The sequence below is a fragment of the Xiphophorus maculatus genome, chromosome 7 (genome assembly GCF_002775205.1).
Source record: "Xiphophorus maculatus strain JP 163 A chromosome 7, X_maculatus-5.0-male, whole genome shotgun sequence".
Taxonomy (NCBI): domain Eukaryota; kingdom Metazoa; phylum Chordata; class Actinopteri; order Cyprinodontiformes; family Poeciliidae; genus Xiphophorus; species Xiphophorus maculatus.
Genome location: NC_036449.1, coordinates 4,200,396 through 4,214,514, shown reverse-complemented (window position 1 = coordinate 4,214,514; position 14,119 = coordinate 4,200,396). Strand labels below are relative to the sequence as shown.

Sequence of the window (14,119 nt, the reverse complement as noted above, 5' to 3'; positions counted from 1 at the left end):
CCTTTTTGGTTTGGGACAGCCTTAATTCTTTGTGACAGAGATTCAAAAAGGTGTTGGAGACATTCCTCGGAGACTTTGCTCCATGTTGACACGTCTGTTGTTGAAGATTTGCCGGCTGAACATCCACGTTGTGAATCTCCTGTTCCACCTCATCCCAGATCTTCCACACTGGACGGAGATCCAGAGACCATTCAGACGACTGGACGGCACTGAACTCATTAGTCATGACTAAGATGACATGATAGGAGCTAAAAGACTCTTACTGAGCTACTGAGCTAAGAGTCCACTGTGGTCACAACGGGATGGACTGGATCAGAAACTATGCTGAGGAAGGTTGTGGTATTTAAACAATGCAAGAGGCCCGATGGGTGAAAAGAAAATACGAAAATACCATCAGGCTGAATCACTGACACAAGGCAGGATGGCACGGCACGCTTTTTTAATAACTTATCACGTGAACGAATGGATTCAAGTGTGATTTTAATTGTGTTTCTTATTTAAAGGAAACACCGCAGTTACAAAATATATATAAAATGTATCTAATGATTGGACTATAGGTGTGAATCCTTGATTGTTATGTGCCAAAGATATTCAGGGTAAGTATTCAGCCTGGCCAATTCTCATGTGTCGAAAACAGAAACTGTCGTGTCAGAACATTTGTGAATCCAGGCGCCAAACTTTTCCAGCAGTGCTGAAAAAAAAATCAAAAGCGAAACCAGACTCGGCTTTGAAAGGTTCACGACTGCCTGACGAGTCAGGCGGCTCCCAGGCGTGCCGAGCTGTCAAGAAATCATGTCCACGTCTCCACTGCCACTGCCCACAGAAGGAGACGCGATGAAAGCGACTGCAGTAACAAGACGAGCGGCACCACCGCCGAGCCGCCGCTTCCCGTCACCAGTTTAGTCTTTACACAGCGAGGACGGTGATTTCGCTCCAGCTTCAGGCTACGAGTCTCCCTTCCACCGTGGTCTTTTACACCAAACAGGCGGAAAGTCTGAAAAAGTCCAAACTTTCGATGCGTAAGAATGAAAGAGCAGCATGTTTCTCCAAAGGAGGAAGGACATTTATAGATTTCTTTTAGCGGAAGCGTGAGATAGAAACCCAACATTGAGCAGAGTTTTTTTTTTTCTTTTCCCCCCCCCAACGTTTCAGAACGCGGCGTTACCTTGAGCCAGGGATGGTTCAGAGCCTCGTACACGGTGATCCTCTCCGCTGGGTCCAACATCAGCATGCGCCTCACCAGATCCTTGGCGCTCTCTGAGATGTGGTTCCACTGACGGGGGTTCATCTATACAAGAACGAGACAAAAACATGTTCAGCGTGCTACGCTTTAACGCGCTCCACTCTCGCCTGCCAGCATAAGGCCTCCTGTGTAGAGAAGGTCTGCTATGCTTACAGCGTAAAAGTGTTCAAGTAAAACGTAGTGGTGAGAGTGGGTCACGCAAAACGATTACAGACTTGTAGAAAAAAAGGGAAATGAATGGTGGTGTAAGTTGACAGTTGGTTCATCGTTTGGTTGTGTAAGGTAATAGTTAGCATGTATGAAGGCAGGTTTGTTACTGTGGTAACTGTGGTACTGTGATTGAGAGTCCTCCAAACTTTGCCTTGCATTGCACATTCTGGAAGCTCTACATCTTTAGAGAGTTGAGAAAATCAAAGCAATGTCGGTGTGTGGATCATTAAAAATAAAGTATTTAAAAACAGTTTTTTTTAAATCTGTTAGCAGCTGCTGTCGTGTCTCAATCTTTCTCTTTTAATTAATTTATTTGGTTATTTGATTCGTTTAGAGCTTAAAGTGAACATGCTGACGTAAGCAAAAAAATTTGGATGAGAAAGAGTAGTTTGAAGAAAAATACATTATACATTATTTTATAAACATTTTTTAGAATAATTTTTATAAAAGCCGAAATTATAAATGACTTAATTTATCATTTAAATAATTCTTTAAATTATTGAGAATAATATAATTATAAATTATTATTATTTAAATGATAAATAATATCATTTATAAGGATCTTTTCCTTTTACATTAGGCAGTATGTCTCTCTTTCTACATGCTGCCTGATGGAGGTTCTGGTGAAACCGACGGTGTGTCGACTCGTGATGGGTGGCTGACCTCGGCCGGTTCCGTATCGTGACCCCTGACCTTGTATTTGCCCCTGCAGATGGCTTCGAACAGTCGCTCCTTGGTGCCGTAGAAGGGCAGGCAGCCCGACAGCAGGATGAAGAGGATGACCCCACAGCCCCACACGTCCACAGGCTTCCCGTACGGCTCCCTCTTCACCACCTCCGGCGCCATGAAGTGGGGCGTCCCCACACGCCCTGCGGCCACAGAGACACGCAGGTAAATCACGATCGTCCACGTGAAACAATTACAGCCCCGCAATCCCGTTCCAACTTCTAATTTTACACAATAGAGACAAGAGGAAGGGATTAAGAAGCCTTCCTCGTTTTCAAATGATAGGGGTCAGAGTTTATTTGCCAAGCGGCTAACAGCAGATGAGTGGCGGACAGAAAGAGGAAACAAACCTTTCTACTTTTTCACTCTGAACACGTAAAGAAAGCTTCTTTTTTTACCGTCCAAACAGCCGTTTTAAAATGTATTTCTGAGCTCTGGCATTCAACGTGTTTTGCTGCCTCTTATGGTAGAAACATTGTTTGAGTCAAACGACGTCCAGTTCAAGCAGACTCTCAGGGGATGTGGGAGCCAGCAGAGGCTTATCTGCCCGCAGCCACAAACCACACAACCAAGACTGTTTTTATAATTTTATAACATATATAAACCAAGCCAGGATCTTCTGGTATTCACTTCAGCTGGTTATGTTGCAGCAAAGACTGAAGAGTTCCTGATGATTAAAGCAAAAAAAAAGATTGTATTACCTGGAACTAGCTTGTACCAACGCATGCTTTGGAAGAGTTATTGCACATATTTTGTTTTCATATCTGATCATGTTGCAACCATAAACATCAATGGATTTTATAGCAGTTTTATCTGATAGGACTAGGCCAGTCACAGTAAACCAGTTAATTGCATGATAAAAGAAACTCTAATTTTCATTTGCTTGATTTATTGTTTTTCTCTTTCTCTCTCTCTCTTTTTTTTTTACCACAAACTGAAAGATAAAAGACTACTGTGACTTCAGTCTAGTGTTTTGGTCTCAACTATCCCTTTTTTTGAAAAATAATTTTATTTACAGAGACTTAATAATTTATTTCATTTGTTGTTCCTTTTTTATTTATATTAGATATTCCAAATGTCATCCAGTTCCAGCGTTTAAATGTTCATTAGAATTTAAAGTTTATCGATCTGAGAATCGGTTCTTGCATTTTTATGCCACTCTTACTTGAAAATCGTCTCAAAACAACAATGTTATCGTTTATCGCAATAAGTCCTGGGACAATGTATCGTCCTGCAAAATTTGTTACTGTGACAGGCCTAGCTAGGACGACACAATGCGACACATAATTGTGAAGTGGAAGGAAAAAAATATGTATTTGTAGTTTTTTTCCCCTTCAAATTAAAGTCTGACAAGTAATGGCTTAGGAGACTTCTGAGTGGTTGTACTGGATTTTATTCAGGGCCACCAGAGTAAATGGGGTTGAATAAAACTACACAGCAAACTTTAACGATTAGCATCTGAGCTAACATTGTAAAAACCATGTCTCATTTTGCTTTACTTCCTAATATGAACCACCTTATTGGGTTGGTCTATCACGTAACATCTAAATACAGTACACTCAAGTTGGCGGTTGCCATGGTACAAAATGTGAAAAAAATACACACACACGCCCACACACACACATATACAGTATATATATATATATATATATATATATATATGTCTATATTTTCTCATCCATATATATATATATCTCAAAAGGTGTGAATACTTCATCACTTCAGTTCATCTGGATCTGTTATAGATGAACTCGACTTCAACACAGGAGGGGCCGACAGTGGGAGGAAGACATTTTTTTTCTATGCAACTTCTTCTAATCAAATCTGGGACAAACTTCCAGGAAACTGCAAAACTTCTGAAACACTGATTTACTTTAAATCAAGACTAAAAACAAACCTTTTTAGAGCTTCCTCTGATTCCTAGTAACTGGAACATTGAGCAATGTATTTGTTAAATATTTGCTTACGGATGGCATTTGACAAAATGTAATGTTTATTCCTTGTTTCATGATTGGTCACAGTATCAAGTCTTAGTGCCTGTTTTCAAAGAAATATTATCTTGATTATTAAACCACAGAACACTGACCAGTCAACTTTTCAGGCATCAAAAAAATGAAACCAAGTCAGAGGATGAGTCAGAGTCAAAAAAGAGGAAAAACTAGTTAAATGGAAAACATGGGACATGTACAGTACTTCAGGCAGTCTTTGTTCTCATTTCCTTTGAAGATAAGATGCATATGAAGCCAGTATTTTTCCAATGACAACAAGGTGAATTCCGAAGAGGTATTAGGTAAAAATGTGGCAACTCGCCCCCTGCCTGGTGTCAGAGAACAAAAGAGAGAAGTACCAGGTGTCGAAGTATCCACAGCAGACACATGAGAAGTGAAAGTTGTGTGTTTAGGATACAGGAGAGCTGCAAAGACCTGATCCAGGACCTGAGAGCTGCACCACCCTTCAGCTGACCAGATCAACATTTTCCGCTTATAGCTCTATTTTACAATTTTTAAAGGGGCACTATTGTGTGTTGTACAACCACACAGAATCATCTGACAGCACAGTGAAGTAACAATGTTACCTTCAGTTGTTATAAAAATGCTGCATATATCAAATATGGCTCAAAAGAAATTTGACATTGTATTTTAAAGACTTGAAATTGGCTTGAAAACTTCGCCTTCAGGAAGTCACCGCAGCATGGCTCTTCTATTAACCCTTTAACAACTACTGAGAAGTAGCTGCTATAATGAGCTCCGCAGATGCAGTTACACCAAATGTTTGCTAATTGCTGCTGGCTAGTCTGAAGGAGCTGAGTGGGGGAGTCCCAAAGGAGGGCTGCTCTGTGAGGCAGAAACTTGAAAGTTTGTAAACTACTCAGAGGATGGGCTTTGTCCTTGAAGGCGGGGCTAGGGCCACCCAGCTGATTGGTTGCCACGGGAGATAAAAGGATTTCTCAAACATACAAGAAAGACGCAACACTCCAGGTAAGTTTTTGATGAGGGAATAACATTATAACATGATGTAAAGCTCAAAAAAAAGATTTTACATAATACTGCCCCTTTAAGCTTTATTATCTTCGGTTATTTCCATAGATGCAGAAACCGAAATTAAAATATGTTGGTTGCAACAAGCCGATGGTAACATGATCCAGAACAGATCCACAAGGCTGTTCAGTTCATTAATTCATGAGCAGAAAACTCATTAGAAATAGTTTCTGTGGAAGACTGAGAATCAGTGCATTTTGTAGGAAAAAGAAGGAAAGCAGAGGCTGGAGTTTGTCAGCCTCATTGTGAGACCGACTCAAACTGTAAGGCTGGAGTTGTAGAAGTTAGTAGAGAAGTAGAGGAGATGAAGAACGTGGACGCGTTTTAGGGCTTGTGGAGTATTTAATTATAGCACAAAATAACAAAAAGTGAAACTCGTTTAACTGGTATCAGTCTTTTTGTATTTGAAACGTAATCAATTACAAATTTATTGATGGAACTTGACTTAATGCTGTGTTTTGATTGCTGATTCTATCTTGCATTGTGTTTCTGTGTTTGTAATGATGATGTAGGTGAAATGCCTTGCTGCTGAAATGTGCTATACAAATAAAATTTGATTGATTGATTGATTTTTAAATTGCACTGATCCCAGTCGCATATTCTGTTAAATAAAGGCAAAACAGGAAGAGGACCAGCTGCTGTCTCCTTCTGAGAACCCGGACCAGCATCACCAGCAGCTGATGGTAGACTGATAGACGGGAAGCCATCTGGTTCCAGTACACCTGGCTGTGGGGTTTACAGGTGTTAGTCTGAAACTTTTGACTATGCAAGTTTACAGACCCATTATGCCACACAGTGTTGACTCTGATTCCTGTGTCCAGAGGGCCAAACACGAGGCGACAATCACTAGCTCTTCTCCAGCCAACTGACCAATTGCATTCGTCCGTGTGTAATTTTGTGGTTGTACACATAAACATGCACACTTGGGCTAGTAACACGAAACAAGAAACTTGAAAAATGTTCAACTTTTGTCGCTGTCGTTTGTCACTTCCTGTGTGTCGAGCCAATCAGCCAGAAAAGATGCAAAAAAGCTAGCTAGCTAGCAGGGGTATGTTAGCAGCTGTTTAGCGGTAGCTTCAATCACCATGAGTCACAGAACGCGATGAAGACGTCTGACCGCGACTCAAACTTATGCATGACACAAAATCCCACAAGGAACAAAAACTACATAAGATTAAATAGTCCTTTAATGATACAATTTAAGGCTGGTAATTACTGTAGTTAAGGCTAAAGGCTAACTTACATACTAAGGCCTTAATTTTAGATACGTGAATTTAAGACTTTTTAAGAATGGGCAGATTAGATGTAAAACGGTAAACTGTGGATCTCTGCAGCTCCTCCAGAGTTACCATGAACGTCTTAGCTTCTTCCCTGACTGACACTCTCCTTGTCCAGGCGCTTTTTAGACGTCACCGGCCGTGGCAGGGCTGCAGTTCTTCCATTCTCTTTCCATTGTTGAATGTGAACTTGAACAGTGAGATTTTCACTCTTTTACTAAGAATTACTAAGAATTATAGCATCAGGCTGATTACAAACACGCCACATTCTGGCGGTGTTATGTAAAATGTTTCTTTCATTTTGAAAACCATGGCACTTTTTTCTCCTCACATTTATGAACTACTTTGTGTTACTTACATACCAGTAAAATGAATTGAGTTTTGTTGCTCTGACATGAGAACATGTGAAGCACATGAATGTTTTTTTTTCTAGTTACTGGATCTGAGACAATCCTAAAGTGTGTGATAGATGTGCTTTGGACTGGACTCAGTTCCGAAACTGAAGTTGTCAACTCTATGTTTGACTTGGTGATGAGCCAACATGAGCGTGCTCGCACATGCTTAGTTTACCTTTTTTTATTACGGAGAAAGAAATAAAACCCAGCTGGGAAGAATTCAAAGAAAAAACACCTGTAAAGCTTCTCAGAAAGTATTGCATGGATGATTTCCTGTAAACGCTTAATAGTACAAGCAGAGTCACAGAAAACATGTCTGCTTTTGATATGATGTTTTAATTTATTTTTTTTACATACAGGTTTCCCACATGAAAAGTGGGAAAATCATGGGAACGTGGGTATTATGAACCCTGCGGAGGGAGAACTCCTACTTTACCTCCTGCCACCAATCCGGACTCTCCGAGCTGGATGGCCACGCCGAACCCACCCAGTTTGACGGGAGCCGAGTTCTCTTTGGACGCCAGCAGCACGCAGTGAGGCTGAGGGTAAGAGCAGAGGAACGGAGGCTCATCAGTTCATGGTGGCACTAGGCTAATTAGAGGGTGAAGTTCCTTCAAAATAACACACAAATCATGTGAGCAACGACACGCCCAAGCCACCACAGTGATCTCACACACACTCACACAGAGTTTAATCACAGTGGGGAAGTGTAGCGTCACACAGATTATTTGCGATATGCATCTGATCTCACATGTAGGAAGACCTCAGAACAATTAGAGGAAACGCATTAACGTGAAAATGATGTAAAGTGATGGAAGTGGTTTACGGCACTGCAACATAATTGGCCTGTGAAATGGACCAACATTAACGTTTTATGGAAGCTCTGATTGCAGTGGTTTCTGTTTACAACTAGTTTCTAAGCCTGCATATACAGTATGTCTTCAAACACTCCCTAACAAAACCTCATGGCGCCAAAATATACCTGTTACTAATAGGGTTTTCGATACAGATGACCGATACAGATGACACTCAAACATAATCATAATATACTATATATATATATATATATATATATATATATATATATATATATATATATATATATATATATATATATATAAATCTCAGAGTGAATGGCGGATAGCGTTGTGCTGTGTTGTGATACGTAAACCTGTTTAGTTTAGCACAATTTCTGATGAGGAATATAGGTGTTCCACCAGCACTTCGCTAATGGGAGGTGGGGGACTGTTCAGTATGAAGTGGAAGCTAATGGGTCAAAAGCTCACACACATTTAACGACATATTAAAATCACAGGGCCATCTAGTGGCCTGGCATGACAACTACAGCTGACTCGCGGTTTCTTGACGGGGCTGTCTAATAAATGTGGAACTTCTTCCCAACCGATATCCGAAAAATACAGACAGTTTCCAAGCAGCAGTCTCATGTAAACGTTGCCAGAAACTCTGCTAGCACAGCAATAATAGACAGGAAAAACACGCGACCTGAATGACTAGTACAACAGCGTCATTCAGAAGGAACTTGCCCTATGATGCAGGTGGACGCTACGACACTGACATTTTTCTATTTTCTGACACACAGACAAGACAAACGGATAAGATATAGTATTCATACCCCTTCTGTTCTGTATTCTGCAACATTACGACCACAAATATATTTAATTGGAATTTAATGTGAAAGACCAACACAAAGTAGTATACAATTGTTTAGTAGAATATTCAAATGGTTTAGATATGCTCTTTAAAAAAAACGCAAACAGAGAAATTTTCCTAGAATAAATACATTCCACAAAGAAATTGTTGAATCTTAACCAGTCAACGGCGGGTATCAACTATGACTATAAATGACCTAATTTGAGATTTTGCCAAAACTACAGTGCTCTTTTCACCTCCGTCCTATTAAGGTTACAGTTTTAAAAAGTCACAGTGTTTGGGCGTAAATGAATTGTCACAGCTTGCCAGCTCCAACCGGGCTTAGCTTCCCTCTGACAACACTGATCTAACTGCTGTGGGCACACACAGCAGTACTGATAGGTGTCATCATATCTTCTCCCAGCTGTCTCCACTAAGCAATACATCAGAGCTGTAATCAGATCCCGCAGATACGGGCCTGCCTTCTGTACTGCCTGCATGCCTCCGCTGCGTATAGACCGTGAGAGGAAACAGTGGGGAGTAGCCGGGGGGAGTAGCCGCGCTCGCAGCGTTCATTCTTGCTCAACACCACAGCATTCTGCACATTGGCGTTACTAAGAGAGCGCAGCCTCTCATTGCAGGGAGGGACAATGACCAGAGTGGCAGCGGCAGATCGAAGAGGACTCATCAGAGAACTGGTTTCACTTCACTCTGCTTCTATTTCTGCATGTGAACCTACGGAAACATGAGGAGGAGATCTGAAACTTTCTAAGTCGTCTTTTGGTTTAGGATTCTTTTTGTACTGACTCAACTCAAAGGAAAGTCAAATGTGGATTTGTTGATATACAAGGTGAGTTTGATTATTTTTTTCCCCCTTTTCCTGCAGTGAGAAATACAAAGGAGGTTATAGAAATGTTAAACTAGCTTCCTTCTTCTTTTACCATTAGTGATGTCAAAGATGTGCTGATAAGGAGACCTCACAGCAACATTTTAGTGTATTTGCTCATGCAGTCCAACCAGCAGATGGTTTTTTGCAAGATTAGGAACAAAGTCAGATACCACAACAGATTGGTAACTAAGCAAAGTGCAGCAGATATTAGGCAGGAAGTTTTTGGGTGTGCTCTGAATATATAATTGACTAAGCAGGCAGAAACAGAGCTTACAGAAAAAAAACTACCAAAGTTATTATAGTTAACTAAACCTAACAGAATAATGAAAACTGACAGAAAAGACATTTTTGTTTACTGAAATAAATAAAAACAGTAATTAATGTGGAAAAAGTATAACTAACTGGAACTATACTGTATGTTTGTAAAACTAACTAAAACATACTTAAAGTGTAGATACAAGATCCCTCGTTTTTGTATGTATTACTCTATGTCAGGGGTCTCAAACTCCAGTCCTCGAGGGCCGCAGTCCTGCAACTTTTAGATATGCCTCTGCTGCACCACACCTGAAAAGAATAATTAGGTCATTAAGGCTCTGGAGAACCGATCTACACAAGGAGGAGGTAATTAAGCCATTTCATTCCAGTGTTTTGTACCAGTGGCACATCTAAAAACTGCAGGACAGCGGCCCTCGAGGACTGGAGTTTGAGACCCCTGCCTCTATGTATTCAGACTAATGTGAAATAGTTTTTTTCACCCCTACAAAATAATTTTAAGTCACCTGTCAGCAAATTACGGCATTCCATGCTCCTCCTGGCAGCACTTATTGCCTTACTAATTATTAGTCCGCAAAATGGTGATCGCTAAAGTTGGGATAAAACACCAGAGTCAGTTGTTGCTCATCAATAATTGAATACATTTTTTGAATTGGTGTGAGTATTCATTACCCAATTGATGTATAGTAATCACAATACAATGCTTTGGTTAATTCTTAGGTACAGAATTCAAAAAGGTCAAAGTATGAAAAACTCAAAGTACTACTATAACAAACAAAAACTAACCTGAAACTAAACAATATTTAACTCATTTTAACTCATTACAACTACCAAACACACTCAAAACACAAAGTAAAATGAACTGAATTAGACAAAAAAGTCACAACAAATTAAAAGTGAACTATAATGAAAAACCCTCTCGCTTCATCTCATCTGTTAGTTGGTAGGGTTGAGAATCACAACGCCATGATGACCTCCACTTTCACGACCCCTAACACCTCAAAAGCGTGTAACCCCAGCGAAGAGGTGGACGACAAAATGCTCCAGACCCCGCTGGCCGTGCTCTACTCCATCATCTTCATCCTGGGTCTCACCGGGAATCTGGTGGCTCTCTGGGTTTTCTTCTTCGTTCACGCCAAGAAGAACTCCCTACGGATCTTCCTCATGAACCTGGCATTCGCGGACCTGCTGCTGGTCATCTGTTTGCCGTTCAGGATCCAGTACCACCTCCAGCAGAACGAGTGGGAGCTAGGGCACACAATGTGCAAGCTAGTGGGCTACCTCTTCTACATGAACATGTATGTCAGCATCACCCTGCTGGGGCTGATCAGCATCGACCGCTACCTGAAGATCTACGGCAGCGAGCGTACTCGGCATAATCTGAGCTCCCCGAGGTGGAGCATCGTCGTCTGCACCATCATTTGGGCAGTGGCCCTGGTTTTCATGATCCCATTCATCCTTGAAAGCAATGACAAATGTGTCAATGCGAAAAGGTAAGTTGCAGTTAGAAGAGTTTACACATTGGTCTTGTGCTTTGCTTCAAAAGTCTCAGCAGGTGACTGTTTTTTTGGTTTTGTTTTCAGGTGTTTCCACTACAAGACAATTCCGCAGGAAGACATGCTGAAAGTACACATCAACATCTTTGTGCTGGTCGTCTTCTGGTTGGTCTTCATCTCTCTGGTGTTGTCCTACGGAAAGATCGCCCTGAAACTCCTGCGGAGGTCGCAGCAGAGACCGGTCCTGCCCACAGCCCCCCACTACAGTCGAGTCGCTCGCAAGTCCTTCTTTGTCCTGTTTCTGTTCGTCGTCTGCTTCGTCCCCTATCACGTCTTCCGGGTCTTTTACATAAAAACCCAGATCACCAAGGAGACCTTGGAGATGCGCAACTTGGCCGACAAGTTCAACGAGATTTCGCTGGTGTTTTCCGCTCTCAACAGCTGCCTGGACCCCGTCATGTTCTTCCTGCTGTCCGCCTCGGTGAGGAAGGAGGTGCGGCGCTTCATGTCGAGTGTGTTTTGCACCCGAGACATCAGCGGAACCAGCGGGGCTAACTCTAGCACCGAACTGGACAACAGGAGCGACAAGAGACAGTCGAATGCCCTCGACAATATGAACGAGAAAAAAGATGTTTTATAAAGCTGAGCTGGAGAATAAGCAGAACCAGAGACTTAAAAACTGGGACTCCCAGTTTTTGTCTTCAACTTTGAAAAATTCAATGTGGGGACTGATGGATAAGGCAACAAAGTTTCTCCTCTGTGTATCAGGAGCCTGGCGGGTCATCAGACTTTACTTGTCCCCCCAGCAGGCTAAGCGTCATTTATTTATTTTAAATAGGGTTTGCTATATGCCAATAATAGTGAAAGTAAAGACAGATAAAGTTCTATAGTTGACGCATTGAACTGGGTGACCACCTGCACCTGCCTGTTGGCCTCACATACTATTACTTCCAACTTATGATGCCTGCTTGTGCACCTCCAAATTTTTACAACTTGACAAGTTTTTAAACACAAAAAGCATGTTGGGTTGCTGGAGGACTGCCCTGGTGCCCCTACCACCGGGTTTAGAAGGTTTTCTGGGGGAAACTCTGCATGTAGCCAAAAATATTAGCTCTATTTATGCATTTATTGCTAGTATAACTATTTATATACATATATAGGGAAGGAGCATGATGTAATGTGTCTTGCAAAACTATTTAAACCCCTTGACTTTCACACTTCATCACATTACAAATGCAAAATTAAATGTATTGTATTTGGATTTTTGTGTTTCAGACATATGGATGCGTTTAACAGCCAGAGGAACAAATTCAGGTGCAGAATCTCACTAAAATAAAAAGTTTCTTGTTAATATATAACAAGATTTACAAGTCATTAAAACTAAAATAGGCTCTCTTTTAAACAAGAAAGTTTGTACCAGTCAAGTTTGTACAGCTAGATATTTAGGAGAAACAAGAGTGAGAAGATTGAGTCAGAGGGAGATCCCAAGTCATAATCTGTCAGAGAAACATATTTTTATACCTTACTGTAGCAAAACTTTGTCGTTACAACAAGATACTTCTGAATTGATGGCAGGTGAACACTTCCATACAGACCAACACAAAGCAGTGCATAAATGTGCAGCAAAATGAAAAGGAGTCATGGTTTTCCATTCATCCATAATCTATACCCGTCAAGGCAGGGCAAGTGTTTACTTCTTCTTCAATAAAAATCTGAAAATGTAGTGTACATTTATACTCAACCCTCTTGACTCTGATTCCCCTAAATCCACTGCAACCACACTATAAATCGTAGCAGCCTCTTTTACTAAAATCCACTAAAATCCAAAGAGCGACTTTTAGATTTTGAACTCTACATTACATTTTACTAAGTACAAGTTATAGCCATCTATTAAGTTTACCATTTAAGAAATTTGTCAGATTTGTAGGTGTTGATTCAACTTGAAGCACAAGTTGGGGAAGGAAAGAGAAAAAAAAGGCGAGAAAATAAAACTTGGAAGTTATTCATCATGCTGCCCATTCTAAATTTGTCTGATTCGACTGAACTTGGATTTGCAAGTCATCAATTTGAAAAAAGGAGAGGAGGAAATAAAAAGCAGACGAGGCATTTGCTGTAACTTTTGAGTCAAACAATCTTCCTTACACCAAGGGAACCCTGAAGAATGGGAATGTAAATATACACACTGCATATTGGTCATATACTAAAAAGGGCTTATTAATCAAAGCAGCCGTTTTATTTTTTTATTATGTATAATATGCTTCTCTGCCCAGGGCGAAGTGGCCTGGGGGCGTCCAGAAGCCAAAACATTTCTTTAATGAGCCTAAAGGAGTTTTCTTTAGCTTAGTTGCATGTTCATCCTCTGTGTGATGATGCTGAAGTTGATTGTCTGTGTTTTAAAAAGTCTGTGCTGCATTTATCAGCCTGTAGTTCCAAATTTTAAAAGTTTACGCCAGACTGAGCAGGAATGAGTTCAATCCTGAGCCGAGTTTCATTAACTCTTTATTTTAGAAGTGAAAACAGAAAGGAAACTTTTATGGGGGCGGCTATAAAAGGACCAGTGGTCAAACCCGGATTTAATAATTGTGTATTTATTAGAGATGCTTTAAAACACAGGTTGTGATTTATTAAAAGCTTGCTCTGTATGGTAGAACAATAGAGATTATTAAAATGCTCTCAGAGATCTGCTCAGAAACATTTGTCTCCGTCCAGTCTTCAATCCAACAATCAAAATAAATGTAGATACAATCAATGTTTAGTTGTTTTGTTCCCCGGTTTGGACGTTGCCAGGGAGGGAGCAGGAGGTTGTGTTTAGGTTATTATGGGGTAGCAGAATGGAGGAAGGGTGATTGAAATGTTATTTATTATTTAATTAGGTTACTCTGAATAATCATCCAGGTTTGTTTAAGAGAGTCTCACTAAGTC

General features: G+C 40.7%; 2 protein-coding genes across 12 annotated transcripts in view; one reads left to right on the top strand and one right to left on the bottom strand.

Moving 5' to 3' along the window:
* cask (calcium/calmodulin dependent serine protein kinase) overlaps window positions 1–14,119 on the bottom strand; it is a 154,091-nt gene that overhangs the window by 45,960 nt on the left and 94,012 nt on the right. For all 11 annotated transcript variants that reach the window (XM_023337513.1, XM_023337514.1, XM_023337516.1 and 8 more), the window contains exons 6-8: window positions 7,326–7,428; window positions 2,147–2,322; window positions 1,166–1,288 (exon numbers count right to left, since the gene is read on the bottom strand). In XM_023337513.1, the coding sequence (XP_023193281.1) occupies window positions 1,166–1,288; window positions 2,147–2,322; window positions 7,326–7,428 (402 nt within the window). The remainder of the gene's footprint in view (window positions 1–1,165; window positions 1,289–2,146; window positions 2,323–7,325; window positions 7,429–14,119) is intronic.
* Window positions 9,079–13,309, top strand: gpr34 (G protein-coupled receptor 34). Its single transcript, XM_014470516.2, has 3 exons — window positions 9,079–9,389; window positions 10,642–11,194; window positions 11,285–13,309. Exons 2-3 carry the CDS (start codon window positions 10,668–10,670, stop codon window positions 11,835–11,837), a joined length of 1,080 nt encoding a protein of 359 aa, XP_014326002.1. The 5' UTR covers window positions 9,079–9,389; window positions 10,642–10,667; the 3' UTR covers window positions 11,838–13,309.

Coding starts and splice junctions, on each gene's coding strand:
- gpr34 (XM_014470516.2), top strand. CDS start 10,668: ATGATGACCTCCACTTTCACGACCCCTAACACCTCAAAAGCGTGTAAC. Junction 11,195..11,284: donor AAATGTGTCAATGCGAAAAG/GTAAGTTGCAGT, acceptor TTTTGTTTTCAG/GTGTTTCCACTACAAGACAA.